At 36.2% G+C, this 13,409-nt stretch overlaps 1 protein-coding gene across 4 annotated transcripts in view; it reads left to right on the top strand.

Moving 5' to 3' along the window:
* The window catches only part of WDR11 (WD repeat domain 11), a 47,161-nt gene extending 34,328 nt beyond the window's left edge, over positions 1-12,833 (top strand). For all 4 annotated transcript variants that reach the window (XM_061364200.1, XM_061364199.1, XM_061364198.1 and 1 more), the window contains exons 19-29: positions 1,177-1,348; positions 2,919-3,027; positions 3,684-3,746; positions 5,130-5,195; positions 5,963-6,134; positions 6,396-6,491; positions 7,691-7,856; positions 8,960-9,057; positions 10,031-10,176; positions 10,992-11,074; positions 12,271-12,833. In XM_061364200.1, the coding sequence (XP_061220184.1) occupies positions 1,177-1,348; positions 2,919-3,027; positions 3,684-3,746; positions 5,130-5,195; positions 5,963-6,134; positions 6,396-6,491; positions 7,691-7,856; positions 8,960-9,057; positions 10,031-10,176; positions 10,992-11,074; positions 12,271-12,422 (1,323 nt within the window). In that variant the 3' untranslated portion in view covers positions 12,423-12,833. The remainder of the gene's footprint in view (positions 1-1,176; positions 1,349-2,918; positions 3,028-3,683; positions 3,747-5,129; positions 5,196-5,962; positions 6,135-6,395; positions 6,492-7,690; positions 7,857-8,959; positions 9,058-10,030; positions 10,177-10,991; positions 11,075-12,270) is intronic.
* The last annotated feature ends 576 nt before the right edge of the window (positions 12,834-13,409 follow it).

Below are 13,409 nucleotides of genomic sequence, written 5' to 3'. Positions count from 1 at the left end.
AAGGTAATTGTACTGGTTTAACTTAGCCTCCCAGAGTAAATTCTGGACATGAGGGTATGAAATGGGAATTTATGTTTTTTTTCTGTTCACTTTGCAATGGGCACCAGCTCCGAACTTACTTTGACGCTTAATTTGAACAACGTGAAACTCTCTCTGATGATCAGAATTGGACAGCAGATACAACCAACACCTGTGAATTATGTAGGCACAATAGAATGTTATCACATGAAACATTTAAATAGTTTTGGTAGCATTGGATTCTCCCCCTGTAGCTGTTCCCTCTCTTTTTCTGGGACAAGGAAGAGTTTCCTATGTGAAAGCATTTAAATTAATTCATGTTTTCAGCCAAAAATCTTTCAGAATATCTATAGAAATATTTTACTATTTTCCGTGTAATCATATCCTGAGAACTTCATGTTTGCCTATGACCAGTTACCCATATTTCCACATTTTTCTCTATCACAACTGAGAGTAATCATGCTCTAGTGCTGTTGGACTTTCAATCTCTTAAATCCATGCTTTCCCCTAGAGTAAGTGAAACAAAACAGCAGAATGTTGAGTGCAGCAGAGGCTTCATAAATATTGCCTTATATTAATAATTATAATGTTTGGTGATGCTACAGAGGGGTTACAAAATGTCTAACTACTGACCTGTGGTTAAAAGTGCAGTTTGGAACATTTTGCTTCTCCGGTTTGTTTGTGGACAATAAATCATCCTATTCCCATAATGTTATGTTAATAGTATGTCAAAATGTATTTCTGGACAAGCTCATTATTTATATGTTTGTGAAGAGCATGATTTAATTAATGAGACACTCACTTTTGCCTTGATGCATGTTGATCAGGGACTGGAATGGAAGAGTTTAACCAGTTTACCATGGCAATGTTACGTCAGACAAAACACGATTGATACAAAAACCACAATAGGCAGCTGTACAGCTGTGCTCAAAAGGATCTTTTCTCAGCTATCAGTTGGGAAGTATTGTTTCAGGGCAACCATATGCCCTACTCCAAGGTTTCTGAATATCCCTACTCTTCAGAAAAGATCAGCATTAAAATGACTTATGACTAACTTCACCTTTTACTGCAAATTCTGTGGTGTGCATTATGGGCGTGTGGCAGAGTCTTACACTGCGTGATGGAAAGCCTACTAAAAATGAAAAATAACTTTTCAAGGTACAAATGGTGAGCAGTTTAAGGAGTGGAAGGAACGTCAATTTCCGAATCTTGGATGTGGACTGGTGCACTTCAGACAAAGTGGTCTTGGCATCAGATGATGGGTGCATTCGAGTTTTAGACTTGTCCATGAAACCGTCATGTTTTAGAATGGATGAACAGGACTTAATAGGTATGTTGATTTCTTCCTGGCTGTTGACTGCTAGATACTTCACTTTGAAAGTGAACCATAAAAGTGTTCAGAGAATTGTCACATCTAGAGGATTAGGTGTCCCCATAGTAGGTTCTTCATAGATGCAGATAAATTTTTTAGGCTTAGGTCATACGGGTGTGTTTTTCATGCGTATTTAAGCTCCTGAATAAACTATACTTTTTAGTGTCTTAGTTGCAATATAAGGTAACAAAATAAGAGGGGTTTTGTACAAATTTCTATCAAGTTGACCAAAAAATCCTGGATACATCAATTGAGTATCAGTACCTACGTTGCTTAAATTCATCACATGATTTTGAAAGATTTCGTAACATGTGAAAATGTCTTTTTGAATATTCCCAGAGATCAAAGGCAGTTTGTAGACTGATCTATTATTTTTCAAAGTAGATTTTCCCACTGAACTCTAAAACATCTGTATTGAGGCTGTTTGACTTTTTTTGGCTGTATCTTTAAGAAGGGAATTTAAATATTGAACTATTTAAATTGCTAGCTAAGCTACATTTTTTATTACTGATGTTCCAAATAACTGCCTTTATTTTGGTCTTTTTTATTCAATCCTGCCTTCACTCATACAATTTCCCTAACATAAGACATATGTAATAAAGACATATGTAATAAAGACACATGTAATAAAATTACAGTGTTGGGGGGCTGTGGTGTGGATTGTTTGAGGAAACACATAGTTTATCACAGCAATTTTTACTATCAAATGAATTCTGTAATATTAAGCTATAAAAATTAATGTTCTAAAGCCAAGCACACTGAAATTGGGATATGCCAGGGTTTAAGGCTGCCGTGATTTAGCTGTCCTGCCTCTATACCATGGTAACCTCTTAATTACAAAATCACAATGAAAAGATTCCTGTATCATTCAGTGCATATGAAGTACAGGGAATTGCTGAATATTTAATAGTATAGCTGGTTGATACTTGTTTTTCTACTAAGTTAGTAGGGTAATGTTTACTGTGCTTATCATCCAGACCTTGTACTGAATAGACTTACTGCCTTAAAGTTGTATGATTAGCATACAACTGTGTAGCACAGTTAGTGCTATGATTTTAATGTTATTTCTTTACTAATATAGACATGTATTAACCTTCACACCATTCTTATCAGATGGTGGGCATTTATCCTTGTATAATGCTGTAGAAACTACAATTGTAAACTAGAACATGCATTGTGGTGGGTTTTGGTATAGCTGTGCTTACTCTTCAGCATGTCCTTGTAGTAGCAATAATCATTGTATACAGCTCTACTTAAATGTATTCCAGGAATCTGGCTAAGCTTAATATGGAATGCCGTGAAACTCTCATTTGGGCATGGTTGATAACCCTCTACCTTCAATGAAATGTTTTTGCTTGTGTGTAAAGATAATCTTTTATGTCTAGTAAGCCATGCTGTGTGTATGAAAACACTGGGATTTACGAGTTTCTTCTGGTGCTCAAAAACAAGGTGGTACATTTTATGGTTACTGAACAGAGTGTTATTGCACATTAGCTGCTCAACAATGAATCTTTTCCTTTTATTTCAGAACCTGCTTGGTGCCCCTATCTGCTTGTTCCAAGGGCTTCATTAGCTTTAAAAGCATTCTTGTTGCATCAGCCGTGGGATGAGAAATATTCTCTAGATATTATAAACACGTAAGAAGAAATATGTATCTATACGTAAAATGTTACTGTTGTTTCTAAGCCTACATCTTTTGTTAGTCTTTCTGTGCAAGTAATTGTTAGACCTAAGTTTCCTCACTCTTTGAGACAGTCAAGAAAATAACAGCTTCAGTATTTATTACTAAAAATAATTAAAAGAAAGAGCTTTAAGGTGAAGTGTTTTATTTATTCTGACTTTCAATAGAACTTGGCTATTGAAAATTGCTCTCTAAGCTGCTGGTAAGATTTTTGCGTAGGCCTGGCTTTACTTTTAGGGAGCTGTGCTTACATCATAGCTTGAGCACCTTTTTGTATCCTTTATTGTGTTTTTATACCATTGGTATCAATGGGTTTGGCATTGGCATTTTCATAAAATTCAAGGTTCATGAATAGAAGTGGTGAATGAAAGATTGGTGGCACTGACTGAAGTTGAGAGAAAGCAAACCAAGTTTTCACTGCTATTTTGGAACCAGTAACTAGACAAAGAATCTTGAATGAATGGCTTCCCCTAAGAATATGGAAAGGTTATTTCCATGTATGTGCTTGTGTTTTTCTACTACCAGTAATACTTTTTAATTTCAGATAATTCTGTCATTTTTGGTAATATAGGAAACCTGCTTACTTCTTATCTTTTTTTCTTTTATATCCAGTGATTATCCAGAGAATGAAAATATTAAAAACCTCCTTCAAGAGCAGTTGAATTCGTTGTCCAAGTAAGAATTTTCCTTATTAATATTTGAGTAAGCTAGGGAATTCAGGGAAGGCAAAACCCCTGAATTTGTGGCAGTTAACAACTTAATGTAGAAAAAGTGCTTTTTGCCTCTCTAAAGATAACCTTGAGTAGTGACAGCTTTTATTTTAAACACAGTTAAGTTTTATTTTTATGTAGTTCTTCAAGGTGGTGCTTTATTCATTTTATTGAGGATATTAATTTTTTATTTCTTTTTTCTAATTAAAAATACGCCCTAATACAATCTGAACAATATATTTTTTTTAAATACACAAACTATCTCAAAATAGCTTGTTAAATACTGATTCAACACTCAAAATGCATTGTTCTAAATATATGTCAAGTGTGATGGAAATCAATATTGAATTTTTAACATGGACTTACCATAGTAGTGGCTGACAAGAACAGTTTCAAAGACACTGATTAGGGTTAGTATAAAGGTTGTAACTGACCTCTGAGCATTCATAATTCTATGGCAGTACTTCTCAGTGATGTTTGGTTCTTTGATATTGGTCCAGACTTCATTGGACACTGGTGCTTATATACGCCAAGGTTTGTTATGATATTTAAGCTCTGAGGAAGAAAATACAAACAATTGTAAAAATCCTTTATTGGAGATATACTTCCAAGGTAATTTTTTTGCAGACTGTTCTGCTTACATGGAAAACAGATTTTTATATTCCATTTAAACTATGAAAAGTTTGGGTTGAATGTGGCTTTCAGCAACCTGCTCTAGTGGCTGGTGGCCCTGCCCATGGCAGGGGGTTGGAACTGGGTGAGCTTTAAGGTCCCTTCCAACCCAAACCAGTCTGGGGTTCTGTGATTCTATGATATTTAAAGAAAATAAATAGAAAGTTTTCCATTTTCCTTGTGTTCTTTTATTTAGTAGGATGCAAAAGATAACTTTGCATATTTTTATTCAACCTGAAACATGTAGAAAACCTGAATTCATGTACATGGATCTCAGGGACTGTGGCAGTGCAAAGTTGCAAAATTATTTGTAATTGAATTAATTGTGTAATTTGTAGAATCACTGCAGACTAATTTATTGCTTTGTGTACACCCTTGTGGTCGCTCCCTTTATTACATGAATAATGGGTTCCTGATGGACTTACTGTATTTAAACTGAGTGACATGTCTCTTGAGATCAGTTATATTTCAGATTACGTATACTTCCTTGTGTTGTTTTGATAGATGCACTTTTCCTTTCATAAAAGAAATTGTGTATTTTTGGGTTTGATTTTTGTTTCAATATATATTGGTGATACATCCTACATCCTATTTCTGTTCAAAACCAACCAATAACAAAAACTTACACAGCATTTTACAGGTTGTTCATGGCCTTCTATTTATCTCTTTTTTGCAGTGACATAAAGAAACTTTTGCTTGATCCAGATTTTACTCTCTTGCAAAGATGCCTCCTAGTTGCCAGGTAATAAAGATTCAGATAACTATATCGAATGTTTCCTAATAAGTCTTGATCCTATTAATGTATGTAAATGTGTTGATGGGTAAGTACTCAACTAACTCTCTTTTAACTCAATCTAATTCCTAAACCACTTACCCCTGTATTAAGAGTGTTTTCAGGGCTGAAAATGGCAGTGTTATCTTACTGAAGCAGTTTTGGTTTACTTGCTGCATGCAGAGAACTTCCTTGTATCTCGGCAGTAATTTCACAAATGCGGTTCTCCTGCCTACATTGCATTTAGTTTTACAATGCCCAAAAATGTAATTCAGAACTTCACAACATGCAATAGGATGTTTGCAGACAGGTGAAGGCCTGGTTTTTATTTCAGATGTGTTTGTTCTCTGTTGTTCTGCATAAACTGTGGCTTATTCTAGTCTGTCTGTATTCAGGGATGTTTTTCAGACTTAATCACTGATATCCTCTTTCAATTACAGGAAAGTTGCTAAGTGTAAAATATTAATAAAATATCAATTTCCACATACTTATATGTTGAACATTCACTGAGTTTAATTGCTATTGTAACAATCTTCTGCATAGCCTCTTACTTACCTAGCTTGCTGACTGTCATTCCCTAATCTTATCTTGTAGTTTGTCCCATTGATAATGCAGAGTACTTGTGGTGTACACAAGAATGAACAGTCCTTGTAGGAAGATGTTTTAACTGTATAATATTTTTATGTGACATACAAAAAATACAAGCATATTGCATGTCCTGATTTGCATCTTTTCAGACTGTATGGGGATGAATCTGAACTGCATTTCTGGACTGTTGCTGCCCACTATCTGCACAGCTTATCCCAAGAAAAGCCAGCAAAACAAATAGACACAGCTATCCTTCAAGAACAGTTGGTCAATCCCTTGGATATATGCTATGACATACTGTGTGAAAATCACTACTTCCAGGTATTTTGAGGAATTAGAAAATACATGTAATGTCATTGGCACAATAAATGCTCAACATTGAAATCTTACTTACTAGCTTTTCTCTGTATGTATTTCACTGTTATTAATAACATACCACTCTGGGTTAAATCACTCCTCGTTATTTAAAATTAAAGGGTGTTCTAAAAACTCTCAAAATACTTCCATATTTTGTAAATGCTTTGTTTTTATTTATTTCTTATGGTAATCTTACATTTCAAATATTTTTCCTTCTTCATGCAGAAATTTCAACTGGAAAGGGTGAATCTCCAGGAAGTGAAGAGATCGACATATGATCATACCAGGAAATGTGCTGATCAACTTCTTCTCTTGGGCCAGGTTTGTGGGTAATATTTGAATTTTTTATTCTTCTTCTCTGTCCATTTTATGTACTTGCCCTGTTCAAGTAAAGCTTTGTCTAATTCATATGTACTGTTTCATACTTTCATTCACCCAGTGCACATTTTTTGCTGTCTTAATGTGTTACTGCACTGCAGACTCTGTAGTGACACAGTGTATTTGTTGTTACCTGCTTCAAGACTATTCCTTTTTCATGGGAACCCTAAAAAAGTCCTTTTAGGTAACAAAGGATAAAGCTAGGGTTTTGGCAGATCTGCACTAAGCAGTGAGACACTGTACAGAGCTGCTCACTGACACCCTGCACAGTATAGCTCATGAGCTATTCCCTACAAGTGCAGGTGTGCTGCATCCATTTTCAAAAATAGCCTTGGTATTGCTGGCTTGAACTTAATTGATTTCTATGTCACATTGCATTTGAGCATGTCAACACATGTTGCCAGTACAAGATGCCAGAAATACTTACTCTGTAGATAGTAAGTTTAAAATGCCAGTTTCTTGAACTTCTAAAATGCCAGCTTATTGAATCACTGGATTTTAATATGTATTTAATGGGGCTTGTCATTATTTCTGTAATTATCTAAGCCTTCAGTTTGACTGGCCTCACCAAAATGACCTCTCTAGAAGTTAGGCACCTCATTTTAGCAACAGGCAGAGGTGACATGCCTGTAGTGATCCATTCCATTTGGAGACAGGTGTCTGCAGGCAATGTAATGAGCCCCACTGAGTAGGTGCTCAGCTGTATGTTAGCTGTAACTAACATTTTAAATGGACAAATTCTACCTTTGTTTTAAAATAGCAGGGATTGAAACAGTCCTTGAGATCCTGGCCAGTTTCTGCATCTTTACAGTTTTATTTCTTCTCTGCCTATTTTAAATGCTTCTCCTCTTTTTATAACTCTGCAAAAGTATATGTAAGCAAGGAAATAAATATTCCCTTCTAGAAATGTTGATCTGTGATTAAGCATTATATTCATGATGGGGTTTTAAATGTTATCCTACTGCATATATTTAATTGAAATAGAATCCTAATTATTACTATTCTGGTAGATATTTTTGCACTCCAATTTAGAATAACTTTCATTGGTATTTGTTCCATGTCTTTAAAAGGGTAAATATATTAAGTCTTTAACCAAAGTAAATATGTTGTGGTCGAAGTTACATTTTTGTTTCTCTTGTCAGACTGACAGAGCAGTGCAACTGCTGTTAGAAACAAGTTCAGAGAATGCACATTATTACTGCGATTCACTCAAAGCTTGTTTGGTCACAACTGTCACCTCATCAGGTCCATCTCAAAGTACCATTAAACTGGTAGCAACCAACATGATAGCCAATGGAAAGCTTGCAGGTAAAAGTCAACTTTAATTTTCCATTTGCTTATAAACCAGTAATTCTGATCATTATTTAAGGCTTATAATCTGGTGAGGCACTGGAATGGGTTGCCCAAGGAGGCTGTGAATGCTCCATCCCTGGCAGTGTTCAAGGCCAGGTTGGATGAGGCCTTGGGTGATATGGTTTAGAGCGAGGTGTCCCTGGCCATGGCAGGGGGGTTGGAACTTGATGATCTTAAGGTCCTTTCCAACCCTAACTATTCTATGATTCTATAATGGAGATGGGAGAGAAGGAAGTTGTCCTGTTGTAATAGATCTTATATGTTGCATATGTAATAGTATGTACTACCTGGAGTAGTTAACACAAAAATAATCACTAATTTAGTTGTAAAGTTCAACTTGTTTCGATTAATTTTCATTGGAAAGCATATTTCCAGAGTAATTCTCTTAGGAATTGTTTGCACAAAAAGAGGCCAAGCCCATAGAACCATGTATTTTTACATTTTCCTAATTAAAGAATTAATTAGAAATTGGCTTCTTATTACTGAAGTTTAAATATGGAGTTAGTTTCCTTTCCAGTTCAGAATTTGTTTCAAAAAGTGTGTCTACTTGCACATACAGCTTAATTTTGCTTAATTGAAGAGATGTTCACCATATGATGATTGACTGAAATACTCAAAAGACATGCAGGGAAAATACAACTGCCTGTACTTGCATGAAAAAAATATTCTGTGGACGTGTAACAGTTCACTGTTAATAATTACACTGTGAGCAACATTAAAATAAAGGATTAGCTGTGAAATCTGTTTATAAGATTTGCAAACACCATTATCTCTTTATGATGATAAATCCAGTGAACCCTTTGTCATTTGTATTTAGGACAAAGATAAAGGAGAGATTTTTGAGGTCTTTCTAAGCCCTGTAGCCCAGAAAAAAAGATATAAAAACTGTCAGCCAGCTTATATGTAGAACTGGATGGTAGGAATTAGGGGTTTTCAACATCTTCATATGCTAAGAAGTATATAGTGATCATTTTCTGGGAAGGAATGATCTGCTCACACTTACATTGCAACTCTTTTTTTCCTTTAACTTATTGTATAGTGTACTTTTTATCTTCCAGAGGGTGTACAGCTACTGTGTCTGATTGATAAGGCTGCTGATGCCTGTCGTTACTTGCAAACTTATGGCGAATGGAATCGTGCAGCATGGCTTGCAAAGGTCTGCAATTTCCTCATTTTCAGTTTGCTAACAGGAATGACCTACTTAGTATATATAGGTGTGAAGGCTGATGAGGATGCTGAAGTTCTCCAAAGTTAGAAGGCTAAATACCAATTTGAAATATCATCATCAGTTCTTTCCATGTGTTAAGCTATTAAAAACCAATCCATTCAGTTAAGTGTTGGCAGGTTCATCGTCAGCCTTTTGGCTACAGAAGTCTGCCTTGGTTGTCCAAATGGTAGGATTGGGGCCTAATAATGGTTGGAATACTCAATTTTCTATTTTTTGAGGAGTGGTTTATGAAGTTGCATACAGCTGCAGCAGTACAGAATTACTGATAAAGTACAAAAAGTCCCCATTCCTGGAAGTGAATAAATGATTTGGCAGTGACATGCTGAGCTCCAGCTAGCCTGTGTGCTAACTTTAAAGTTAGCACCAACCACATAAATTTGCATCAATTTCTGTTTTGCTATGCAGACATTATTACGGTAAAAGTATCTAGAAACAGGATCAGTTTTCCAAATTAAAATGGACAGGAGTCAGTAAGCATGATCTGTAATTAAAGTTTCTGTTATGTTCCCTGCAGAAAGTGTGGAAAAAGTCATGCTCAGATTTTGTAAATCAGTGAATCCTGCTCTTAAGAGAACAAAACATACTTCAGTCTTCAGTATAGGATAAGGATTTCCAGCTTCTTGATGCTTGGGCATTTAGAAAAGCCTTGTGGTGAAGATAGTGTTAATCACATGTAAATGTGGAGTGACCTGAGTGGAGTATTTTTATTCCTATATATTTCTAATTTTCCTTTATATTAGATTAATTCAAGGGATAAGTGTACTTTTGAAAACAAAGCTGGTTCACTTCAGATGCTTTTACTTCTGCCCAAAGTATTTCACTGAAAACACTGAAACAGAAGCAGAATGCTGTCTTTAGTTAGCAACTGAGAATTCATCACTGGCTTTCCCATCTTACAAAGGTTCGTCTGAACTCAGAGGAGTGTGCTGATGTGTTAAAGCGCTGGGTAGATCATCTTTGCTCTCCACAAGTCAACCAGAAGTCCAAAGCCATTCTTGTCCTGTTGTCACTTGGATGCTTTACAAAAGTTGCAGAGATGCTGCACAGGTAAAGATGAAACAGTGCATTCTGTATTTTCCCTTGTCCAAAGTTGTTATTTAAGCATTTATAACATGGGGAGGAAGGGGGTCTGCAGTTTCTGACATTTGTTTCTATTTTACCATGTTTTTCTTTAATGAACTCAGCAGTGCATCATTTCTGTGTGCTGGAACTGATGTTTCTGTTGCAATTTCAGGAAATAACACTGGCATTTAAATTTACTGCAGGCTTTAGGTTTACTAGCACCCCACTGACCAAGCAGTAACAATTTATAATAGCTATGATTATTTTTGAGTTGAGACTTGATCTTTCTAAGTTTTGCATTAAATGTCAGTTCCTTAAGTGCAGGGAGGAGGAGGAGATGTAAGAACTTGGGGAGAGGGCAGTGCCAGACTAGCGGGTGCAGGAGGAACATAAGGCAGGGCATGGGAACAGTATGACCTGTTCCTATATACAGCCTGGGAGCAGCATAGCAGCATTCACTAACATGAGGAAAGCATTCAGCACTGTCCTGATGTAGTGAAACCTTAAGGACTGTGAAGCATGAAGGTGCAAAGTACAGCAGCGTTAGAAAATGAGAACAGTGCATTCTGTGAGAGTCTGAATGTATGCCCTAGTGGTGGCTAAATGGTGATACTGTCTAACCATGGTGATGATCAGAAGCCTGTTCAGGTCTCAGTGCAGAAGAGGTTTGCCACTACACACCTAGGTGCAAAGTTTTAGGAAGCATGTGTGCCAAGTGTTTTGATGCAATGCCTTGGAATACTTTTCTGTTTTGTGTCCTAACAAATTATTCTCTCTTTTTTTTTTTTGCCATTTACCAGTATGAGATACTTTGATAGAGCAGCTTTATTTGTGGAAGCTTGTCTGAAGTACGGGGCATTTGAAGTTAATGATGATACAAATATCCTTTTTTGGAGAATTCTGTTTTTGCATCTCTGTATTCATACACACTGAGTAGGCGTGTGCCAATGTTAGATGAATTCACCTGCACAGGAACAGGAGTTCCTACTTTTATTTTCCAGGTTATGCAGTTTGAAGCAAGTGTGAGGAAAGAAGTGAGAAGGAGTCACTTGCATAAACTGATAACGTTCCCTCCTCCTGATGCTTTGTGAGGCCTGTGGCACTGGAAAACAAACTAAAAGTTAAAAAATCAATCATAAGAGAGAAAAGAATGGATGATAAAATGTTCTTTGCAAAGCTTTGAAATTACTCTATTACTGCAGCCTGTGTAGTGAAATCATAGAATCACGGAATGGTTTGGGTTGGAAGGAACCTTAAGATCATCCAGTTCCAACCTCCTGGCATGGGAGGGGTGCCTCGCACCAGACCAGGTCACCCTCTGGTCCAGCCTTGCCTTGAACACTGCCGCTGATCTGTTCATTTATCTTTTAAACACTGTATCTCAGATGAAACATAATCCCTTAATTGAACCCCTACATCAACATAGTATTGTAGGGATTGAAGTCCTTCGTGGAGGAGTCAGTTCTGAGGCAGTGTAAACAAAGATCAAGATCAGATGAACTGAAAATGTCATAAGTATTTTTAAAAGTATCTGAAGTATCACTACAGTCTGCACATCCATCCTGGTGTTCTGGAAGCTGGACAGTTGCTCTAACATTTATATTGTATGCAGTAAATAATAATGCATGTGTAAATAATACCTGGTAGGATTTTATAGAGTCATCACTGCTATCAACTCGTAAATAAAAGAAACCACTAATAAGTCATTTAGATAACTCCAGATCTAATTAACACCTGTAGTGTGTAGTATGACCTTGTAGTCCTAGTATGGCCTTCTTCATTCCTTTTGCAAGTTATGACATCTTGTTATGGCAGGTAGTTATGGATATCTGAAATATATCTGGTTTAATTTATAGCACTCTGCATATTGCCTGATAAATTCTAATATACATTCAGTAATAGAATTTAAAGCACCTTTTTGTCTTTATTTGTGCTGTAAAACATTGGATTAGCACAATCGGTAGCAATGCTCAGCATTTTGAGCTGGGGGAAGATAAGGAGTGAGAAGAAGAAAAACAAATACAGAGTTTTTTTCATTTTGCTGCTAATTTGTGTTTTCCTTAATGCTTCATTTACATAAATTGATCCATGCTGTGTATGCGGATTATGCCAGAAGTTTGAAGCTGCTGGGCTTTAAGCAGGGAGCTCTTCTCTTTGCCTCAAAAGCAGGGGAAAGTGGTAAAGAGTTACTGACTGAGCTCAAACAGCCTAAAGAAGTGACACAAGAGTAAGAAATTCATGTTCCTGGCAGAGATCTGGGTTGTCTGTCAGACTGAGATTCTGCTGTGTGAAAGCACACTTTTCTCCCGGATCACTGTAATAACTGGTATGTGTGATTTGAGCAAATATTGTTAGATGTGGGTGGAGGTGAGATCAAGGACTGTTTCATGTTCATTTTTGTGTTGAAATTGTCTTCACTTTCACGAGAGGGGAAAGGAGCCCATGATAAAATTATACAAGAATATTTCCAACTTTTTCAACTCTAGCAGAAATCAAATTGAAAAATGTGCTGAAAGAGTTCTATACATGTGTAAAAGTCTCGTCCATTTAAGTCTAAAAATCAAATCTTTCTGGTTCTTTACTGCTGTTGTATTTATATGTATAAATGAGTCAATCTGTACTATAAAAATATAAATATATTTAAAGACACAGTTCTTTCCTGGAACATCGTGTTTGCTCAATCTAACTTTCCTGTTTAAAATTACTGTTATGTTCAATCAGTTCAATGTTTGTAATTTTTGTAACTGTAATGGTATCTTTAACAGGTTTACTTATGGAACATTCCAAAACTCCATGAAACATCCTGTTTTTTCAATTAAAGTGTTGTTATATTCTGTGTTATTCTCAAATGTGCACTCCCTGAACTCTTTAGGGACTAAATTCTGCCTTGTATTGAGTGGTGGATGGGAGAAGATCCTACTTCAAAAGCAAGGTAGGGGCCTGCAGAGTATTCAGGAGACTTAACGCTCTCTCCATGGTTAGTTGTTCTGTTTCTTACTTGAATGTGTGAGTAACCATAGGTAAAAAAGCCCAAAGGCTGGCTTCTTAATTAGTTACTTTTTATGCTAACATTCTTATGGTCCAGATACTTAAGGATTAACACCAATAATGTATTTTTCTCATTTTTGTGCCAGTATTTAGGTATTCTTTTGCATTATTGTTTCTTATGTGAATGCTGATGTTAAATCCCCCTTGTAAATTGAAGACTCTGGCCTGGG

The sequence above is a fragment of the Neopsephotus bourkii genome, unplaced genomic scaffold (assembly GCF_033783945.1).
Source record: "Neopsephotus bourkii isolate Nb327-2 ecotype Australia unplaced genomic scaffold, CSIRO-AGI_Nbou_v1 NB_1189, whole genome shotgun sequence".
In the NCBI taxonomy this organism is placed as follows: Eukaryota; Metazoa; Chordata; class Aves; order Psittaciformes; family Psittacidae; genus Neopsephotus; species Neopsephotus bourkii.
This window is presented reverse-complemented; position numbering and strand designations above follow the sequence as displayed.